Raw genomic sequence first — 23,248 nt, forward strand, 5'->3', positions numbered from 1 at the left:
CCTGTGGACAGGACCCAGAAAAACGTTCTGGACTATGTAAACCAAGTGATGGGGACAGGACAGGTCCAACATGGTTCCCTGCTGAGCCACATTAGTTTTTCTCGGTGGGATGGAGAGCTCTGTATTTCTCCTTTGTCTTTTCCCTGCTTGGCTTCATGCATCCTCCAAAACTCTGTGCCATGGCAACGATCTCCTCCGTAGAGGAGTCTCTGAATGTAGTAATTGCAGCAGCATTTTATAAATACCCAGTTTAGAGCCCATATAAAAAATGTTATTACACTGTTATGACAATTTATCATCCAGATGCTGCTTGGTTTTGGTAAGATCCTAAAGCCTGAGGTCATATCAACTGCGTGGTGATAGCATCGTAGTTCGTAAAGTGCTCTGGGATGCCGTAACGCAAGGGGTTCGGGCTCAATTTTGTAATACTACAGCTCTATTCTATCATAGCTGATGATCACAAAGCCTCTTTTTAAGAGAAACGAGTGGACTTGCGTGAAACCTTGACTTCCTTTGCCTTGTGCCAAGGGAGATGCAGGCTGGATGTACTGTTCATAGCCAGTGCTGGGCAGTCCCCCCGGGGTCTTTTCTGTTCTGTTTGAAGAGTGTCCTTCAAATAAGAAATGCCCAGATTGCTGATAAACATCAACTGAAGCCTTGTTCGAGAGGCGGCTATCTTTGATGCCCCACTGCCTTTCACTGCTCTTTTTCCAGAGATCAGTATTTGAGGACGGAGGTCATGTTTCTGTACAGGATTTAGAGTAACATCCAACTGATGTGCCGCAGGCACAGTGACACGCCTGCAAATTCAATGCCAGCACTTGATTTTCCCTAACGTTTGCCCAGGAAGTTGAGTTCGATGGCCAATGCAGAGCGAGCGATGAGTTGGCCAAGGAGCAGCTCTAAGAGGACCACAATCAGCCTCTTGTTATGCCTTGACCTTACCAAAGGGCAGCCATCCTGCTCCTCTGTTGCTTGTTGGGTTCTCCTACCCCGCAGGAGATGGGGAGGGGTTGTAAGGGAAATGCTCCCCGAGCCTTCACTGCCAGAAGTAAATTACTCCCACCTAGTTTTTCCTCAAATGAGTTATTTTGGGTGCTCAGCTTGGGACTGCTTGGAAGGGCCTGATTTTCTGAAGGTGCTGAGTGCCCTCTTCCAAAAATGTCCACCCTTGAGAAGCGAGAAACTCAAAATCATAGGGGTGCTTAGGAATCTGGGTCTCCACCTTTATGCCAAAGTCAAGGATGAAACTTGCAGTGGAATAAAATGTTGGGGAGCAAGATCCTTACTGGAAACCACGACTCCCAAAGCGAGTCCCTCAGGTCATTCCCAAGCGTGGTGGGAACCCTCGCCCTGTGGTGCTTTGCTTTTTGCCGTTTCCATGATGATCGTTGGGAAATTGCAGCTAAGGGAGATGTGAGAGAATAAGCGCTGGACTCTGGAGTTAAAGCCTGCATTTTTGAGATGATATTTCTTTTCTGGAAAGCAAAGTTTGAAAATACATGTGGAAAAATGCACTTTTTTTCCAATTATGATTGTCTCTGGCTTGATTTAAGGCTGCAAGTTGTTAGGCTGTTCTCAGTGAGAAAATGTTTGTGAAACTTTTTAATAAAGTGATATTTTTTTTTTACCAGGCAAAGGTTAACCCCCTTTTCCCAGCCTGTTCCCTGGCCAGCTATCAATAAACCAGCCTTTCCCTCCCATGTCACTGCAGAACCAGGAACAAAAGCTGCATTTACTGTAACCCTGTAACTGTCTTGGCTTTTACTGCTGAGCACTTGAGTCAGGCGCGGGCGTTATAGCGCAGGGCAAAACTTTTCCTGGCTTGCCAGCGGCTGCATCTTCAGGGAAGGGGGTCGGCAGGGGTAGGTGAGGTGACCTGGCTTTGGGGACAGGCTTCACCCCGACTGCAAATGCAGACGAGCTGCTGAACAGCCCCACACCTTTCCGAGGCAAATATGTGTGCGCAGCCTTGGGCTTTTGTCTTGTATTTTCAAAGATCCTCGTGTTTAATATCATCTGTGTCATGTGTTGAAGCACATTAAGTCATTAAATGTCATTTTTATCGGTATGAAAAAACCTGGAAAAGACCTGGGGAAAAAAAAATCAGCTAATGAGAAATCTATTGCCACCGCTTGTCCTCAACTTAGGTGAAGCAGTTGAATGAGAAATATTTGAAATACCTTTGCAAAACAAACTTCTTTCTTACCTGGACCAATTCTGGGGCCTGTTAAAATCAGGAATGTTTCTGTAGATGCCAGTAGGACTGAGGCTCAATCCTTAACAAACAAAAATAACAGTTTAATCTACAAGAGGAAAAAATAGTGATGTGCGTGTAGCGGAGCAGAGAGCAGCCCCGGCAGAGAACCCCCCAAGCTGGTGCACCTCTGGGCTGCTGTGCTGCAGCTCCGACAGACCGTTAAAGGCCTGAAAAATCCTTAGGGAAAGCAGAAGTGACCAGAAAGCTTTGGGAAAAAGTGAAACAGAATAAATATTGATTACACTGGAGTGTGCTGAAGTATGCAGACTTGTGATTTAAAACAGCCAAAAGATTACTCCCTAGAACCAAGTCTGTAGAATAATCAGTGTTTAAAATTTAATTATCAGAATGCACAAGGACTTTAATCTGTATAGATGTGGTTTAAAACATTTATTTGCAGGAACAAGGATGTTTAATTTTTAGCTATCATTCCATTTATAGATAATCCAGAAAAATGTCTGCCAGCTATAAGTTCCTATTGTGTTTGTTAAGTTTGGTTTTTGTTTCCTTCTCCCAGTGAAAGGTAAAATCATGTATATTGTTCTGATGTGCTCCATTGCCACTGAAACGGTCAGTGTGCTAAATATAGTATTAAAACAGCCTCTCCCATTATTTAATTAAAAAGAAATCTAATGACTGGACCTAAGAACAACAGTCTTTCCAGCGCATGTGGCCCCATGCCAGATGAAAACATGATTTCAGAGGCTTATTTGCTCAAAATTAAAGACTATTACAGTCTGAAAACTCAACCTTGTTCCCAGCGCAGCAGCCGTGGACGCTGCCGTTCCCAGCAGCAACCTCGTCCCATTGTATTGCCAAGGCTCGGAGGCACTGGGGGAGTTTTGCAAATAGGGGTGTAAATTTAGTAACTCCAAAATATAAATACTGACATTGGATATACCCTATTGAGGGAAGAGCGCTCAAGCTCCCAGGCAGGTCTTCCTCAGTACATTTGATAGAATACATTTGCTACTGATTTATGGCATTTGCTCTGTTAGAGTCATTAGAAACATTGGTTTCTAGGAGAACTATGTATCCTTTGGTACAATATTTCATATGTAATTTAGGGATACTGCACTTGGTTCGAGTCTCACCTTTGGGTTAACACAGATAAATGTGTTTGCTTTGAATTTTTGCTTCCTTTTTGACCGTTGCTTTTGCTTTTTTCCAGAAACTGCAATACCCATCTGCGCAAAGGACATCAGTGATGATTTGATGAAAGAGTTTGCTTTTCTTTCTGGTGAGTACGGTGAACTTTTCCAGGGTCTCTCTCACTGTGCAGTAATTAAATACTCCAGACAAACTTCTGCGCTATTTGGCAAAATGATACTCCACACAGGATATTATCCATCAGGTAGTCTCCAGTGCCACTAGAAATGTTGTTAATAAAACATCGAGGCAGTTTGAAAGAGCATATTAGGTTTCTGTCTCAAGCCGTACTGCAAAATACTCTTACCTTCAAACACAATGCGTTAACAAGCGTTTTGCTCTGAACTGTATTTCTATAGGTGCCAGACCAGCGTGCTGATTTGTCCTTGTATTTCTGAGTTCTTTTCCTGTCCCATGTAAAGTACACTCAGTAAATAAAGGAAATATCTGGTACCTGATACATTTTTTTTTTCCTACCACCTATGTGTTGTTCTTGAAATCGGCAGCAGGATTTGACCCGGTTTTGCTATTCTGGTGATGTAAAAAACCCTCTGTAGCCATGGCAGCGTGTTTTCTGACCTGACTGGTGGACCTGGGCTTTGCTGCTGGCCCTGCTCGAAAGCACGCCCAGGGAAGCATCCTTGTCTTTGTTCCAGGTGGCCGAGGGAAAGACAAGGCTTGGATCATCACCCTCCCCGACAACGCTCGCTTCAACGAGGTGCCCGAGGAGATCGTATCTAAAGTCTTAACATACCTAACGTCAGTCCCAAGGTATGTGGCTCCCTTCTAGCTCTTGCCTGTGATGGGCAGAGGTGTCGGTCCTGCCTGGGTCAGGCAGGAGATCTCCAGGGTAAAGCCACGCGTGGGGGTGAGGGGCATCTTCAGCTCTCAGAGCAAGTAAGAGGGAGAGGATGAATGATGCGAGCCCTTACGGTGTCCAGGCGTGGTATTTAATGTGCAGTAACTGCAGAGTAAAAAGTGGACATCATCCCTATGACTTGTCAGCCTGCATGTATCATAAATTTAGTTTATTAAGTTTCTAATTAACAGCAAGCTTTCCTTAAGCTTTGACATGTGTCACTGCTTAAATATGCCATGCTGCTGCAGAATAATATTTTGACATGTACAAATAGAGAGTCATTACCGTGGAAAAAGAGAAATGTAACCGGAGGAAGAGACTAATTACAGGAACAAACCGTTTGGGGTCCCCATTACGCGCGATGGCTCAGCAGCGTGCCGCAGCTCCCGTTGCCCGCCTGTGTCTTGGCTGACAGTCTGCCTGTGCCGCGTACTGTATACTTAGATTAATGGCCCTCCTATTTCTTGCTGCTGAGCCTGGTGACTCACTTACCTGGAATGCTTAATTTCCGTGAATAATACCTGTTTTGGCAAATTTCTTCCTGTGGGGAGAGGAGTTTGACAGCAGCTAGATGGGAGCTTTCCATCAGCAACTGCCTTGGAAGAAGTACCGTGTGTTTAGTCACCTCTGCAGAAAAAAACCCCCAGAGCCTCTGGTCCCTCTGTCCTCGTTTGGGATGGACTCTGAAGTTTGGTGGGTTCCTGGCCCACCGAGAGCTGTCCCAGCATGGACAGGAGTGTGCCATGGTGGGGCTGCCAGAGGGGTTTCTCCTTCGTGCTGTGCATCTGCACTTCCCAGCTCTGCCCGGTTTCTCCGGGGCTTCTTATTTCCTATGACTGTAAACACCCCGGCATTAGCATGATGAGCAGTCTTGCTGTCCCTGTAATAGGTCAAACTCAATCAAGAAACTAATGAGAGCTGCGAGCTTGCCAGTGATTCAAACATGTTCAGCATGTTATTAGTAAAACCACTTTAATCATGCTTCTCTGCTCCTCCTGCCACCATAACAGCCTGCCCCGATACCTGACCACCTTAAAAAACATGTGCTTTTTAACGCTTCGGAGTGAAAAAGGCTGTGGTGCTGGGGAGCAAGGAAAAGCACCACGTAGGTGAGGGTGGATGGCCTGTGTCAGCTCTGGTACCCCGGGCGTGCGTCCCTCAGCGGCATCACATCATGGGATCAGAGCTCAAACTTTGGGCCACAGAGTCCCTGAAAGAGGTAAATATTTGGCCACCTGTGTGTCAGTTAGCTGTGAATGCACCGACACCTCCCTACCACATACCTATAGATGGGTACGGACATATCAAAAGCACACGCACAGTGCCTTTCCTGTGGAACCAGCAGCACGGACTAATCTGATACTGGTCTGAGGAAGCCTCATGGGATGCCGGGTTTGTAGAATTTTGGGAAGCTGAATATCATGAAGCATTTCTCTCCTGCAAATAATTGTTAGATAAAGGAGATGAATGCTGTAAGCTACTCTTCTGTCCACAAGATGAGTGCATTAATAACAGAGCCAGGAGGAAAGTGAGTCTTGCAGGTGAGTTAATTTTAATTTAGGATTCCTGGGAACCGTGCTGTGGGCAGGAGCAGCTGCAGAAAGTGCTTGTATGGAAGAGATGTACAGAAAAATAAGTAGCAGGTCTCCACCTTCCACACGCTGCACATCCATCTCAAAAAGTGCGTGGTGGGCTGCCTGCTGAGGGGCTGCCTGCCTGCCTGCCTGCTCAGGGGCTGCCTGCCTGCCTGCCTGCTCAGGGGCTGCCTGCCTGCCTGCTGAGGGGCTGCCTGCCTGCCTGCCTGCCTGCTGAGGGGCTGCCTGCCTGCCTGCCTGCCTGCTCAGGGGCTGCCTGCCTGCCTGCCTGCCTGCTGAGGGGCTGCCTGCCTGCCTGCTCAGGGGCTGCCTGCCTGCCTGCTCAGGGGCTGCCTGCCTGCCTGCCTGCCGGCTGGCTTTGTTCAGCAGCACAGTGCAGTGGTGTGCTTGTAGGGCAGGCACAGGTAAGAATGACAGATCCCGGTATTTGCAGAAAGGTGACCCTAGGAGTGATAAAGCAGCATGTTATCCAGGCTTGGATTGGAGGCTGCTGCAGCGTAGACTTTGCAACAAATACTGATCTTTTGTGTACCCTAAAAGAATTTATTTCTTCCACGCTAAGTCAGAATTTCAGTAGAAAGTTTAAGGAAAAAAACCCTCAATTGAAGTCAGTTGTGGTATATATAAGATTGTTATTACAAAAAACTGTCTCAATTACAATTAAAGAAAAATAATGCTGTCTTTGAAAACTAAAAGAAAATGCCACTGTATACAGCGTTGGTGCGGCCTCACCTTGAGCACTGTGTGCGGTTCTGTGTCCCACAGTTTAAGAAGGATGTGAAGGTCCTTGAATGCGTCCAGAGGAGGGAAACAAAGGTGGTGAAAGGGCTGGAAGGAATGTCCTGTGAGGAGTGGCTGAGGACTTCGGGCTTGTCTGGTTTGGAGAAAAGGAGGCTGAGGGGTGACCTCACGGGTCTGCAGTTTCCTGAAGAGGGGAAGTGGTGAGGGAGATGCTGAGCTCTTCTCCCTGGGATCCAGGGACAGGACACGTGGGAATGGTTCAAAGCTGCGCCAGGGGAGGTTTAGACTGGACATTCTATTCTATTCTATTCTATTCTATTCTATTCTATTCTATTCTATTCTATTCTATTCTATTCTATTCTATTCTATTCTATTCTATTCTATTCTATTCTATTCTATCCTATCCTATCCTATTCTATCCTATCCTAGTCTACTCTACTCTATTCTTATCCTATCCTATCCATCTTCTTTTGACTATCCAGCTTTTCAGTATCTAGACAAGCTCTGCATGTTTCACTTAGATTGAGAAGTGAAGTACAAAGTGATTTAGAGCCATGGCTGATAACATGGACTAATGACACAGCGAAGGGTGCTGTTGGCTATAAATACCTCTGAATTTAAATATTAAGCAGTGGGTCCTGACAGCGTGCTCTGATCCCACCAGCCACAAGAAGCCCTGTGATAAATCTCACAACTGCAGACTCTAGGATCCAATTTCAAATCCCTGAAAAACATCCCAAGTCCTTATTTTTAGTCTGGTGCATCCTGTAACACATACAAAATTAAGGGTAAGAAAAAAAAAGTGACAAGAAGTACCCAGAGAGAAATAATTCTCGGTCCGGTTATCTGTCTCCATCCTTCTGCTGCTGGATGCAAATGAACTCACCCCTTGCAGCCTTGGTGAGAAAGCATTGATTTATTTTCATTGTCAGTCTAAAAGGTACATCGCAGGACTGGAAATCTGATAAAACTGCAAGGCCTGGGTTACAAATAGTCACAGACTTGCTCCACTAGTCCCAGAAAAAAATAAAAATTACCCGCAGTAGGTTTCAAGGCTTTTGGACAGCTGGGAACTTTCTTCTTTGTGTCTGTAAGGGAACTGATAAAAAAGTAAGTTAGCATGCTTAGAGGCTGCTCTCTGAATATAACCTTGTCCTGACTAAATGGCATACTTTGGCATACTTCTGTTAACTGACAGTGAGTACAACTTCAGGCTGGCTGCTTTTTCTAAATTACTTGGATTCTGGGGTTTTTCTTCAGGTTTTATTAAAAAGACTGAAGTGCTGTGTAAATGCTATTTTCTTTTTTTTTTTTTTTTTTCAATTGCAACCTATTGGGAAATACCACGGGGAGTTGGGGAATTGTTTCTCATAGGACAGAGACCTACCTTTTAAAGTTTTAGGGTGTACTGAAAAACCAAAGGGTTTTATTTTTACCTCAAACAAAAGGATCATTTTGCCCCCCTCCCACCCACCCGGGTCATTTAACTCATGGTGAGGGTGAACAGAGCTGACAGAAACCTGCAGAATCATCTCATGTTGCCAAACCTATTTTAATTATATTATTTTATTCTGGTTTTATTTTAGCTAGATATGGGTTTGGCTGAAAGTGTCTGATCCAGCTCACAATGTGTAACCTCAGACTTTATTACATGCAGAATTTCTGTGTACGACCCATGTGTAAAATATGCTACTTGTTTGCTCTTTTCTGCTACGCCTCAATGGCAGTGCATAAATTCGTGTGAAACCTTTGCACTTTGGGTGTGACGTTAGAGATCCATAAGATATATTTGTAGAACAGCTTGGGAGCTGGATGCTTCTACATATCTTCGGTCAATTGTTATCATCAGCCAAAGGGAATTTTATTATTTTTTTTTTCCTTCACAGCACAACAATTCCTTTTAAATATATTTATCAAAGGTGTGGTTATTGCAGACCAGGGCAGCAAGATGTGCATTGAATGAAAACTCCTGCACCGGCTTCGAGTGTCTTCTTTTTTCTGTAGTAAAGTTGCCAAGTATTGTCTGCCATGTGATACTTCTGAGTAATCCACCGTGTGTTTTTGCTTGCCAAACACAAGAATTACCAAAGACGGTGCTTGCAATAGGCTGCGTGCATGGGGCCATGCCCAGTGCAGATACCTGACCCAGCTTTCAGGACCCAGCACGTGTACTGGGAGCCTCTCCGCAGCACTAAGATGCCCGGATAGGGTGGCGTGGGACATGGCTATCCTGTTACAGCATCCGCAAAATAAATATTGTAAATATTACCTAAGTATCCTGTAAATACACTCACATCAGAGGACTTGGTTACAAGCTGGCGTACCCTTACCTGTGTGCAAACATGATTCCAGTTTGTAATTCAGACTGCCCTGGAGTGTGTATTGTCGTGGGTTGAGCCCGGCTGGGCTGTGCCCAGCTAGGTTGGGAAGGCAATATTTGAATTACAGACGGGAGCACGTTAGGTCACCCGCCAAGCCGTGCATCCCCGGTACTGCGGGCTCGCTTGGTAAGACTGGGGATTTCAAAGCAACTTAAAGGATTTGGGTGTCAAAAGGGATGTTAGGAAGCCTGTGCTCGCAAAGCGAACCAGAGCGTGCTGGAAATTGTCTCCTGGCAATCGCTGCCTCGCGAGCGGGGCCTTGGGAGGTGCCAGGGAAGCCCCAGCAGCCTGTTTCAGCACCAGCTGCCCTTCTCCCCCTGCCAGGCTGGCATCACCCTTCCCTGGGTTAGTGTCACCTCTGTTGCCTTGTGCCGAAACAAGCCAGGAGTCATCGCTTGGATGCTGTAACCTGGGCAAGCGGGTCACAAGCTCCCTCAGAGGGAAGAGCTCAGCGGCGAGGGCAGGGATGTGCATCTTGGGGCAGCGGCTGGTGGAGGCTGCTGGCCACCCCTGAGCTCCTCAGCAGAAGTACAGCTGCCTCCGACCTCTGCAAAGTCCTTCTCAAGTCCAATGTGGGTTTTAAGGGTGATCTGTTGTCTCCCCCTCCCATGCAATGCCCATTTCAAAGGTGATGCCTAACCCCAGGCTAACTGTAAGGTGGGCTTCCCAAATTTCTTGCTGGGGTCTGCTCAGGGAAATATTTTCAAATGGAATTTTGGAAATAGTGGAAAATTCAAAATGTGGTTTGCATTTTGTGTTCTTGTGTTTGGGGTTTTGGGGGGGGAACAGAGTCACATTTCCTCAAATGTTATCTGGTTATTGGTATTTCCTTATCTCATAGTCAACATGAGTCTGACACCAAATTTATCCTAATCCTGGATAGAAGATTGGACACATGGACATCTGTCAAAATGACTCTCCAAAAAATAGCAGTAAGTCCTCTTTAATGTTAATTTCTTTTAATGTAGTAAGTCATCGTGCCCATTTTGTATCTCTCTCAGAAAACACTGACAACCGAGAGCACTGATGCTCGTGCTTTCTCTCTAGGTAGTAGTTTGTTTTATGGCCCTATAATTAATTCAGGCATAGCTCTATGCCTCATTTGAGTGCCTAAATGACCTGTTTGAGTATTAACTGATTCATTTGCTTGGTTTTGTACTTTTTCATAGTGGTTCAAATGTGTTTGGTGCCATGTTCTATGCTTTTGATGGGTGGAAAATTTGGCTTCATATATGTTCTTTCTGCACACTGGTTATTAGTGAGACTACATTTTACCTAATTGTCAGTGACTGAAAGTGTTGGGTTTTTAAAACAGGCTTCACAAGCATTTGTATGTGGGCATGAGTGGAAAAATCTATTTTAAATGTGTATGTATGTTTTCATGTATTTTAAGTATCTATTACACATGTTTATGTGCTACACATGATTAGCACATTTTCTGTCTGAACATATCTCAAAAAGTAAGCTTTTTACACCTCAGCAATGCATTGTATCTTGTGAAACCAGAGCATGGTAGTGCATGCAGGTGTAGAAGAGTCATGTTTATAGATGCATGGGTAGGTGGGAGCTAACTGATAAATGCTTTACTGACCAGACCTTGCCACGTGGGTAAATCAGTGAAAATAATCTGGGCGTATTATTATTATTGCCTTTGGTTTTGCTTAAAATCATTGAGCAGTTAAAGACATTGACCTATCTGATACAGAATGAAGTCAACAGCGTGTACTGAGAAAGCAAGCTCTTGCCTGATTCTGGTTAGATCTGATAAAGTTAGATCTTTTGCTATTTTGAGTAGCTAATACTGGTACAGCTGAACTTGGTGTTAAAAATGCCTGGGTTTGGTGGATTTTGCTGATAGGCATCCAGCAGAAGAAAGAGAGGGTTACCTTTTTGCAATGTGCATAAGATAACACTGTCAATATTTTGGGTTCCGATTTTCCTGAATGTTACAAACTGAATTTCCAAGTATGGTTACCATACTATTAGAGAAGAAGCAGCATTTAAAAAGTAGTTCTTCAAAGTGATCATCGAAATTCAGTTCTGCTGCCAGCGTTTGAACAGGTGCTAGTACTAAGAGCATCCTTTAAGGATAATGTAGTTACTTTGCATAATCTGGAAGTTTCAAATGTGAAAAAAATCCTGTCCTCATTTGTAGCTTCTACAGAAGTGTCATTCATTTTGTGTTTAATAAGAAAATTTCATTACTGAGTGACCTTTGAGCGTACACCCTATTTGCGTACCTGTATGCGCTGTGTGTCCATGTAGAGAAGTGACTTTGCCTGTAGTACAGGGCTTGTCCCTGTAGATACTGTGGAGGTGCTCTCTGCAAAGAGGAATGAGAAGCAGGAAACCTGTGTCCACTAAATCTTGGACTTGGGAATCTTGCCTTAAAAACAGTGCCTGGCCCCAAAAGGGCTGTCTTTGTGTCCAGGAGGCGTTAGGCTGCACTTGCCTTTGTGCAGCTAACACAAAAGATTAAATCTAGATTTCTTTCCAATGATAAACCATAACCCATGCTGCAATAAAAAAATCTTTTCTTCTGATCTTTGTATAATTTTAGAATAAAAAGTGCAAATAAGCTGAATTTGAAATACAGTGTCCTATTTTTTCAGCATATGTATATGTAATTGCAGCTCTGCGTTCGTGCATCTGATCCAGAAAAAATTTGTATCAGACTGTACAGATTTTTGTTTAACTCTTTGTGTATGTCTCCTAATTGCACGGGCAAACCAGGCTCACGCTGGTACTACTCGCTTTGGAAAGCGAGGCCCTGCTGCTGGGGTCGAGGTTCAAGAGCATCTTTCCTTACTTCCCCTACAAAATCCTAAACACCTTTAAACCCACCTTTGAGATAATCACAGTGGGGGGAAAGGGAAGGGTAAAAGCCCAAAGCTGAGAGCTCACTCCTCGAAGGAAAGAGCTGGCCCCGTCTGCAGGATGATTTTTGGCATTCCACCTTAAAAACAAACCCGGCGCTAGGAAGGAGAGCGGGGCTGCCAGCCGGGTGCCTGCCTGCCTGCCCGCTCTGCTGCCTGCCCGCCTGCCCGCCTGCCTGCCCGCCTGCCTGCCCCGGGAGCGGGGCGAGCGCGGGGAGCGCGGCGGTTGCCCAGGCACCCCCAGCCCCGGCGGTGGCCGCGGGGCGATGGCCGAGGCGAGCCCGCGGCGGGGCGGGCGGCGGGCCGGCAGGAATGCGGTAAGGCTCCGGGCCCGGCGTGCTGCAGCGCCCAAGGACGGGGGCGGCCGCATCGCGGTGGCGAGAGGCCTTTTTGTACCGGGGGGGGGGGGAAGATGGAGGGAGCGGGAGTATTGACCGGAGTGATTTTAATTGAGCATCGCGGGGAGTATTTTATTTTTTTTTTAATGATATCTTCCGTGCGGGAGTAGCCAGGCTGTCGTTGCGGGCGTTGGGCATCGCTGTCCTGCAGTGCTTCTTCCAGCGCATCTCTGAAATGTCGTGGGAAAGGCTTTATTTATCGCTCTTACAGTAAGGGAAAGCCTCCCCCGGAGAGGGGGCCTTGGGTACAATTTGTGCACCAGCGATGCTGACGGCATCTTTGGGGGTTAATTATGCAGGCGGCTAAAAAAAGGTAGCAGAGCGCTTTGGAGTTGCCTTTTGGCTCTGGGGGGAAGTTAAAGCTCAAATTAGCAGTACCTGGCGTTTTGTTGTATGACTTTTCCTTTAAGGGACAGCAGAAAGTCATGAACTTCAGCACCTGTGTAAGGACCGCTAGCCTCAATCTCCGTTGCTCAGAAACAAACTTACTGGCAGATGCTACTTTTTCTTTACATTTATTGATTTCCGACCTCATGAATGTCCCAGTGAACTGCAGGGAAGAATATTATCTGAAAAATGAATTCCTAAAATTAGGGAAAAATCACATTAAATGCATCGGGATGAGATATTCACTAAGGAGGTAATAACTGTGATGCTTTCAACGTATGTTTTCTTGTGCTTTATTAGCCCAGTTCGTCTGTATTGATTGTATCAGGACTATCTACATGGTTGCAATTGAGTGTGCATTTATACAAGTTGCTGAACTGGGGACTTAAGGTATACACGTTTGTGTCCTCAGAAGGGGAGGAATGTTCTGAGCATGGTCTTTGAGCAGTGAGATAGTTAATAGTAGTGAAATGTTGCCAACTGCCTGATTTAGTGGAATTGTGCTGATAGTTTTCTGTCTTTCCTGATATGCTGCAGAGGAATAGCAGAGGGCAAAGGCTTTCGAGGGTTCTTTTAGGTGTTTTGTTACATAAACTCAAGTTTGTCTAATGCACAAGATTCTTTTTAGTGTTATAAATAATAAGATAAAACATAAGGCAAGATTAAGGACTCTTTTGTCTTTACTTTCTTGAATATATTATGGGGAAGGGTTTTTTCCCAGGAGTACCTTCAGTATCATTAGATTTCAGTTTGGAGGTAACTTACCTACACTTCAGCCCTTAGAAGAACTAGAATTACAGCAGTGATTAAAAAAGATATAGTCCCTTCAGGATTGTTATCCCTGAGGAATTATTGATCTTTACATGTGTATATATTAAAAAACTATATTTTTAACATTTCATCCTTTCTCTTAAGTCTGTAAGAGGGCACAGGACATGGTTTGATTGGTAGCCGTCTTTCTGCAAGCTTTTTTGGGCTTGTTTGGGTTTTTTCCATGCTTGAAATCTATTAGGTATCATTTGCAAAGCTGTATTTCTTGGGTTTTAGCTACTCATAAGTGCTGACCATGATCTTATATGTATAAAATCAACGGAAAAATCCCCAAATGCTGTCTAAACTGAATGGCAATCAAATCACCTGTCCTGGAAACCCAGCTACCTCTGAGGTGAAACATATCAAGGAGCAAAAGGGATGCAGTTGTGCGCGTATGGGGCATAAAGGTCTATCAAGGAAGAATTTGCCCCCGTGATGTATGTGGCATAAGGATGTGAGTGCCAGGTAATGGTCTCTTCCTGTACGTTGTGTGGAACATGTTGGCATCCTGCATTCGTGAAACCAAAGGTGTCCAAAGGTACCTTTGCTCTCAGAGCACCTTATCACTATTGCAGTGTAGTTTTGGCAGGTGGCTCTGCCTCCTGGTCACTGGTCCATCTTCCTGGAGCTATGCGTTTCTGGCACAAGGGCTCGTAGGAGAAGACATTCAAAGTCTACAGCTTCCCATTGGGTGATACAGTTTGGAGACCCAGGCCCTTCCTCCAGGGAGTCTGCTCTGCACATGAAGGGTGCATGTCAAAAAGGACTTGAAGGAGTTGGAGAGGGCAAAGCAGACTCATCACTGCTTGAGGTGCCAAACAGGGTTAAAGGGGACAGGGGATGGAGGGAGATAATGAGATAACACCAAGGGAGGATGCATCTCTGGATGGTTGTTCTTCTCAAAGATATTGCTGATGCATTTTTCAGGAGAGGGTCAGGGTAGGAGCCTAAAGTTCAGAGACCTGAACACACTGTTGTGTTTCTGAGCTGGAAACAGTGACTTTCCCCAAACTATGTGGGACTTCACCATCGGATTCACCTACAATGGACTCATAACCATGCAGAAGGATCTAAAATTGCATCCTCCAAGCTCCTTTAAAGCATTGTAAGACCATTGGCCTCACAAGGCTTTGGTTCAAGTCAGTTTGAGCTATTAACACCAGGGGTACAAGGCCAGTCTTGGAGCAAAAACATCCTATCCTTTGAGGTTTTCAGCTCGTAGTAGCTCCTTGGTGATATCTTTGAAATCTTGTTGAGGGATGCTACTGTTGTCCTGTCTGCAGAGAAATGCCCAGTGGGAAATGACCAGGATGTAAAATGAGGCAAACACAGATGTAAGGGTGGCCGTGAGGGAATGACACGACGGACCTGCCACTCTGCAGGGACGGGCATGGCATTGCCATGAACGCAGACCAGCAGGTCTCTTCCTGGGATGTCCTAGTGCTGTGGGACATGCCAGACCATGAAGAGTGTCAAGGACTAGTCAGGCCAGCCAACAGGCCTGGAAAGAGCAATAGCAACATTTACTGGGTCCAACAACCAGCCAGCACGGTGAGGTGGGAGAGGCAGCCAGCTTCTCTGGGATGTGCTGGTGGATGAGCATTGAGCTTGCCAGAGATTTTCCAGTGAAATATTAATGCTGTGAATTTTCAGTTCATTCAAAATATCTACAAGCCTGTGCCAGTTCTGGTGGTGCTTTCCTCAGTGAAGGTTTTCTGCATCCCAGGCAGAGATTCTTCTCAATCTCAAAGTGAGGAACCACTCCAACTCCTCTGAGATACCCAGTAGAATGTGGGTGATTTTCTTTCTAGTAATATGGGAAGCTCAAGTTAAAAATCCTGAGCTGAGCAGGCTCTCTGAGATGGGCTTGTTTGCAGACGGAGCTGTGTCTGGTAGCTGGGCTGTTGGAGGGCCTGCCTGTGGTTGTCTTGCAGGAGAGCTGATCTTCCTTGTAGAGCTAATTAAACAGTCATTGAAGCAGGGAGCCAAATGTGGATCTCCTGAAGCATCTCACCCACACTTTCTTGGGCGAGACCTGTCTCAGAGCTGTGAAGGTCTGGTGACTCCAGGGATGGGTTTAGACCTTTGGCCCATCTGCAGGTTTGATAGGGTTGCAAGCTGGTTCCTTGGGTCTCCTGTAGCTGTAGCCATCACTGCGCGCCTGGGGCTGGCAGCCGTTTCAGAGACGTTGTGTGCTGTGTAACAGAGGTACAGCACCCAGGGCCTGGAGCCAGCACAAACCTCTCCATTATTTAATGGTTTGCTCTTTTTTCTAACACCAAATTTTTGTCCCTGGCACCATTCTTGTTGACTTCCAAAGGGTATGAATTTGGGACTTCATTCATATTCATTTTTAATTTTTTTTTTCTGCTCCTACTTAAAATAACAGCAGATCAATATATTGAATTTATGTGGCTTATTTGATCTTAAAAGTGACTGTCCATTTCTAAGTGGAGTGGTGGGCAATGGAAGCCACAACCTGACCTTTTCTGCACAAGAAAACATAGCAAATGAGTTACAATGCAGTTCATGGATGTCAGATCTCAACCGTAAATCATGGCTTTTTTGAACGATGCTAATGCACATTTATGGGAAGGATCTTTGTTTTGAAGGCATACATTAAGTGCCCTGCAGTGCAAAATACCTAAACATGTTCATTACTCTCACCCTCGGAATAGATACTACTATTGTCTGTCTTGGCGGATAACGGAGGAGGAGAATATAAGGAGGAATACATAGAGAGATGTAACCTGGCCTGGCAGGATCTCAGAGAAAATCATGTGTCTTAATTAACTCAATTCTCTGCTTCATGCACTTATCCATAATTTAATGATATGACTCCTACTTTCTTAAAAATTCTTTTTCATTCTCAAGCACCCTTTTCACAGATCTATTTAAAAATGCACCTGCCAACCATATGCTTGTAAAAAGACTCCAGCAGCATAGACAGGAAATTCCAAATTCTTACCACAAATTAAATGTTGCCTGGTAATTACCAGGGACAAGAAGAGTATGCTTGATGCAGTTACGGGATGATTAGCTAGTTTGGCAATAAATTTTGCTTCCCAAATCTGCCTGTCATTTCCCTCGATGTTCCAGTCCTCTGTTCCCTGCTAAGTTCTAATTTTGCTCCCCAAGTTATAATGCTGAACAAAATATATAGTATTAAAGTTTATAATTGGCCCTCCAAGGTGCATGGCTGAATTCCTGCCTGTTGCAATGGGAAGTGGGACTGGACAATCCTCCCACAGTTACATCCTGTATCTCTAAACCACTTACAGTGTCTCCCTCCTGTTTTGAAAATAAGATAAGACTATCAGGGCAATCACAAAAAAATACTGAGATCTGAACGATTTCCCCCCTTTTCAAGGCATTTGAAAGCTGTTGTTGGACCTGCCACATCCCCAGGTTGAATGTCATCTCTTTCCTTGCAGGCATCTTTCCCAGGGAACCTGCACTTAGTGATGGTTCTTCGTCCCACGGGGTTTTTCCAGCGCACCTTCACTGACATTGGGTTTCGGTTCAGTCAGGAGGATTTTCTACTCAAGTTACCGGTACGAGCGTGCAGAGGTGGTGTGGCTGTGTGTGATCGGAGGCTGCCCATGCACCTCGGGTCGGGAGGGTGACAGTGTCCCACTGCAGGCACCTCTGTGAAGGGTAACTGGAGTGTCTCTGCCAGTAATGTCCTATTTCCACCAAATCTCTCCTGTAGAATTTTTCAGCTCCCTTGTGCACAGTTTGCTCCCCACAGGGCATGTCCATGGTAGTGGGCTTCTCAGCCTGTCCTCATCCCCCATATAGGATCCCCCATATATCCTCCGTATTCCCATGCCTCTGTGGAGGATAAATTCATGCTCAAGAATTTGTTTAATGTCTGAAAAGTAAAAAGACATGTCTAGTGAAGCTTTTGCTATGGATTCCACCCATAATTGCCATTTGTATCTCATGTAAACACCGTACCAACATCATGTTGGTATTTGTCTCTAAAATAGCAACTGAAATGGTTTTATATTCTCAAGTCAGCATTTCCAAGACTTCTAAAGCCACCTTGGTTATAGGACATAATGAGAAGAAAAGTATGTTTATGGAATGTAAGTTTGACGCAATTACAAACCCACAAAATAAACCAATGTTTTCCTTTAGGAAGTAATATGATTTTCACAAACTTTGCGTTTTTTACTCTAAAATGATTGTCATTTGCAGAGTTTTGAAAATTCAGGACTTATCCCGGGGTAGATCAAGATACACAAAAAACTTAAGAGTATATATTTATGTGAAATCGGCCAATGCTTCAAAACGTATTAAAATGTATATGTTTTTTCCAGATTACTAGTCATTCCTTGCAAAAGCCTGCATTACTTTTGCTTTCAGCTCTGTTCTGCAGTCAGATACTGCAGCATCTCACTGTGCTTTGCATGTAAGGAAGAAGGCACCTGGGAGATCAGGGTTAGCTTACAAAAATGGTCAAATCCATCAAATAAAAACCATGTTAAGCCATAAGCATAAGAAGAAAGCCATGCATATTTAGAGAAAACCCAATTTTTAGATACATAAAAGGTTTGTAGGCTTGATCCGTGTATGACTCGGTAGAAGTCGTGATCGACCAACTAACGGGTGTTGCCTTGTTTGTAGGTTGTTATGCTGAGCTCAGTTAGTGACCTGCTGACATACATTGATGAACAGCAATTAACCCCGGAGTTTGGAGGCACCCTGGAGTACTGCCACAGCGAGTGGGTCATCTTCAGGACTGTACGTACTGGGGCTGAGCACTGGGCTCTTGGGTGTTTGGGATCGATTGAGGAAGGTTTTCTGTAAGGCATTGAGTAATGGGTAGTTGAGAGTAACCCCTGAAGCCAACTACATTTCCTTGGTCTGGTTTGCAAAGGAGTGAAGTGGTGTTAGGCACTCGATGGGTTTATAAGGGAATTGGATGGTTAACTCCCTCAGGCTCCTTTTGAAACTGCTCCCGAAAGATCTGTCTTCTTAAGTCTTTATTAAAATTCCCTAATGGTAGATACAGAATAGGCTTTTTTTTTTTTTTAATAATCGTTACTTCATGTGATCAATATCACAAATGTGTTTGGGAACCAGGGCAATGAAACTGCTGTCTGCACACTGACCGAATGCAGAGAATTCAGAAAATTTCCTTTTATTTTTTTTCTTTGCAAGAATTTTCCTTTAACATTGCCAGGAATCAGACATTTAATTCCCTGAGCTGTGCCTTGCTCTGTGTTTCTATGCTTCCTGCACACTCTTAGTTTTCACTGGGACTTTGTCTCCCATATTAATAGCAGATTGGATTCCCAGTTACCTTTCCAACAAATCAAAGCACTAATGAAAAATGTATGAGACGTCCTAGTGCCCCTTGTCCTGCAACATCGTCTGCACCAGCAGATGTGGAGCTCAGTATAAAGACAAAAGCACAAGACATTGTAGCTGGAATAACTCAAGCAATTCCTTTGCCATTAACTTTGTGCCAGTTTATGCTGATGCACTGCCAAATTAATGAATTTTTTAAATTTTTGGCTCTTAGTTTTTTTTTTTCGCATGATGTGTTAAAGCAGCAATGGCCTAGCTCTTACACTTGGAGACAAAAATGACAAAATGAATGACAAAAAATGTTAATCTAAGAAAAGGATAGTTTCTAGACGACAGCTGCATATGGTAGATAAGTGTCCATAAGAAAAACCTCTCTCAAAATTCCCTTGTAGTGTGCTCATAAAACATTTCCTGAAATTTCCATGGAAAATGCATGATGTTTAAAGACAACATAAATACAATCAGTAACATTTGAGTTTATTACCACGTTCTCAAAAGCAGAGCTGGAGCTGAGTGGGGCTGAGAGAGCCCCACCTTGCCCTGAGGTGTGGTAGCCGTCTGGCGTCCAGAGCTCCCAGTAGCCTTTTGGGTGTGCTGGGGAGGTGCCAACAGCACTCATTTCCATCCCACTGTTTCCAGTTTGTCTCCAGCACGCTGCTTAGCTCCCTCCCTTGTCCTCTTGGTGAAGCTGTGGATGAGGTGGCTGTGATGCCAGACTGCCTTGTAACCCACCATTCAAGTTTGCAAAGCTGGAAACGTCCATCACCAAGAAGCCAAATACATCTCCAAAGCCTTACTGCCTGGAGGTGGTTCCCAGTGTGGGTTAACCAGAGGAGAAGAATAATAGAAGAGAAATTACAGGAATATGTGAGATGGATCCTGTGGTGGCTTCTGCTATAGTCCTCCAATATGTGGTAGGAAAAAAATCTCGGAGTGCACAAGAACAGGCAGCAGAAAACAAAGCATGAGGTATCTCTGCACAATACTATCTGTTGTGGGTTCAAGCTGCACTAAAAGCTACCTGGCCACGTGTTGGTGGCCACTAGCTAACACACCACAGCGCACATCAGCTCCATCTGCAGTGGACATCCCACCCACCTCTCTCAGAGCAAGCTGTTGGGCTCTCCTGCAGATCTTAGCCTTGGCTCTTCACATACTGTTAATGAGCTGTAGGACTACCCTGAATCCCAAGCTGATTGCAATTATTGTCTCCCACCAGGCGATAGAGAGTTTTGCACTAACCGTGAAGGAAATTGCACAGATGTTACAATCCTTTGGCACGGAGCTGGCAGAGACCGAGCTACCGGATGACATGTATTCAATCGAGCGCATCCTGGCCCTGCGCACAGAAAAGTACTACCAGCTCAAGGTATGTCTTATCAGCAGCTCCACCACATGTTTCCAGCCCGTTTGCTCAGCAAGATGGGATTTCTGGGGTTTGGCTGCCTCTCTGCTTGGTGCCCACTTCTCCTTCCCTCCCATGCTTGTGTATGAGTTGACAGACAAAATAAAACACAGTGTGACTATTTCTGTATGTTACCCTTACATTTGCCATCCACTCAAACAAATTACCCTGCCAGCATCCAGCAAACTGTCTCAGCTGCAGAAGTTGGTATCTATAGTGTGCTCCCGCCGTGGGCTTTGCACGTCTCGCTGGCAGGAGGGCAGGTGGGAGGCTTCGTCACTTGTGGGTTCGTGCCCCCCGTGGGATTCCCTTCACTTCACCCCTGTGGCTGGAGGAAGCTGCACACAAAGATCATCAGCAGGTCTGGAGGGATGGTTTGTCCCCAGGTCACTCTGCCTGATGCAGCTTCCCTGAGGGGACTTAAGGGAACTGTGCTGGAGAGCATCCAAGGTGAAGGTTTTGTGTGAGCACATGGTACAGAGCATTCATGATGTGATCCCTGTCTTCACGTGAGCATTCATGTTTTGTCTTAACATTGTTTCTTTAGTATTTTAAGATTTTTTCCAACTATTTGTGTTTATGATTAATATTATTATAGGAGTTAGCGGAAGCTGTAGAGCAGCGAGCTGCTGCTATATCAAGCTGTTGTCTTTGCTGCTCCTACATCTTTCTGGGGACAGCACGGACCTGTCCCCAAACCCTCGCTTCAGAAATGATTCCCGTGTTAATAGCCATGCTGTGCAGCTGAAGAATGAGCTCCTTTGCTTTATGACAGGATCCCTTTACATAAGTCAAAGAAGTGCATCTATATTCATTTATAATCATCTGTCATTCACGTGACAGTGGGTTGCCAGAAGGCTGCCCATAAGAAATACGCAAAATGACATCCAAAGTGTGCTGCGTGTAGGCATCAATGTATGTGTGTATGTATAGAAAGGATCATTATAGATACTGCTAATAGTCCTTTATTACTGCTTTGAAAATGGAGAGAGCTGTAGTATAAAACAGCAGCTACATATATTGCAATATGACTTGCTGACTTAAACTTCATGCTTAGGACTATAGCCAATGTGTAGGGGCAAATATCACCTACACATTGTAGTCCTGTATATAAACCAATCAGTAAGACACGCTTTCCTCAGTGGAGAAATAACACACGTCATGTGTTTCCATTTGCATATAAAGCACAGCAGCATGCACTACGAGGCATCTGTTGCTTTTAATGCCTTGTCTATTAATTTCAAATATCAAAACCACTCATTGGCTTTTGCCTGAAATGAAGTCCGTTGGTTTTTTTTCTTTCGTTCCTTCCAAGACCATGAAAGATGAAAGCAGATGAGAAACTGTGCACAGATTGTGATGGCAGCAAGACATGGGATCCTTCTTTCTCTCATGACAACTCCAAGATTGGTACAGCTGATTCCTGAATTCAAATCATGAGTCGATCAGAATAATTTATGTAGCTGTGATACTGAACAGCAGCTGGTTGCAAATACAATGAAAAAATGATAGGAATTAATTAAACAGAGTAACTAAGAAATTAACCTCTTTGATATACTGAATGGGAAAAAATCAAGTTAACACCTGTTTGACAGTCGGGCTACTTTGTCATATGTCTAACAAAAGGCTTTGAATCAAAAGGGGAACGCAGAGAGTGAGATGTAAGAGGATGAAATAACAGCCACCGGCAGTCTAAAGCATGGACTCAAAAAGGAGACAGAGTTTTTGCCTTATGATCGTCTTCCATGATGTTTTAGTGATAGGGATCCAAACCAGCAGTGGACACTTTGTGTGTGGGAGAGGAGAAGCTCTTGCAGCAGTGTCCTTCTGCTCCTGGGCTGCTGCCCTGATGATGCTGTTATGTTTAGGTTGCTTTGAGCAATCTGGGGCAGGCGGACATTTAAGCAAGACTATGCTTGCTGAATCTTCTCCCTAAAGTAGTTTTACCATTGCTTCTCTTGCAATAGAAATCTGGCCATCTCCTAGGATGGGCTGTTACTCCTCCAGGAGTTGGGTCTCCAATGGAGCTGTGCACAGGTCTCTCCTTCAGGGCTTCTTCAAACTCAGTTCATCAGCCACATCTATTTTCTCCTTCCTTCTCACCTCTGTGTTTAGTCTCTTTTTTCTGAAAATAATTGACTAAATGTACCTGTTTGCTTTGGGGCTGAGCCCAACACAGCACCTCAGCTGATGCTAATGAGCACACCAAGGGTTTACATTTTCCCTAAGTGGAGGTTACGTTGAAAGTGTTGGCTTGCCTCTATCCGTAGGGGCTCTAGTAGGTGGTGCCACAGGGTCTCAGTCCCAGCTTTGTCCCACTATGGGATGCTCTTTCTACAACCTCCTGTGATGACCTTGATGGAGAAGCACAGCCTCCAAGCTGCAGAAATACATGCTTGAATACATTAACTAGTAGATAGATATCTAATATGAACCCACCTGCTCACCAAGAGACACCTGTGGTAGTGCTGTCCTCCTGTCTCTTGAATCATTTTGTGGCCTGATGTTTTCATGCGTGCCAGTTTCCACCCAACCGATCCATGGTTCAGCCTCCTCCACCTCCAGGGGCTAACCTCATGTTAAGGGAGCTAAAACATCTGCTGGGAGTCCTTTGGTCTGATGGATGCTGGTACTTCATTTCATACAGACAGAAAACTAAGGCAAGAGAAAGATGAAATGACTTAGCCTTACCTCACAAAAAGTAGCCTGAATCAGAAATATTTTGTATTATACAGGAAGATATTACAGCGGTCACAAAAGAGGGAAACTTGCTTTTGAGCAGTTTTGAAGAGCCTGACCCTGGGGAATGCAGTCAGGAGCAACACCATGAGAGGCCTGGGGACTGGGAGACTGTGCATCGGTGAGTGCACTGTGTTCCTAATTTGCCTGATTTTTGAGTGGAAACATTAAAGTTATTTAAGCGTAGATGTGTCGTTTAGGTCACCTATCAAACAAAGAAAGATAAACATACCAGACTTTTGCTCCAGACCCATCAAATTGCTGGGTAACTTCTGTCAAGTGACTTTGACCTGCTCTGATTTTTTTCCCCCACTGATACGATGAGG

The 23,248-nt window shown here is 44.8% G+C and overlaps 1 protein-coding gene across 6 annotated transcripts in view; it reads left to right on the forward strand.

Annotated features, from left to right (window-relative positions):
- Window positions 1-23,248, forward strand: part of MCF2 (MCF.2 cell line derived transforming sequence) — a 60,767-nt gene that overhangs the window by 9,478 nt on the left and 28,041 nt on the right. For 5 of the 6 annotated variants that reach the window (XM_075763126.1, XM_075763124.1, XM_075763122.1 and 2 more), the window contains exons 2-8: window positions 3,432-3,500; window positions 4,066-4,180; window positions 9,827-9,917; window positions 16,894-17,013; window positions 18,092-18,208; window positions 19,998-20,147; window positions 22,919-23,043. In XM_075763126.1, coding sequence (XP_075619241.1) covers window positions 3,432-3,500; window positions 4,066-4,180; window positions 9,827-9,917; window positions 16,894-17,013; window positions 18,092-18,208; window positions 19,998-20,147; window positions 22,919-23,043 — 787 coding nt within the window. Of the gene's footprint in view, window positions 1-3,431; window positions 3,501-4,065; window positions 4,181-9,826; window positions 9,918-11,974; window positions 12,179-16,893; window positions 17,014-18,091; window positions 18,209-19,997; window positions 20,148-22,918; window positions 23,044-23,248 lie in introns of those variants that run through there. The other variant, XM_075763127.1, reaches the window with a different exon arrangement.

This window comes from Balearica regulorum, chromosome 11, assembly GCF_011004875.1.
Source record: "Balearica regulorum gibbericeps isolate bBalReg1 chromosome 11, bBalReg1.pri, whole genome shotgun sequence".
NCBI classification, from domain to species: domain Eukaryota; kingdom Metazoa; phylum Chordata; class Aves; order Gruiformes; family Gruidae; genus Balearica; species Balearica regulorum.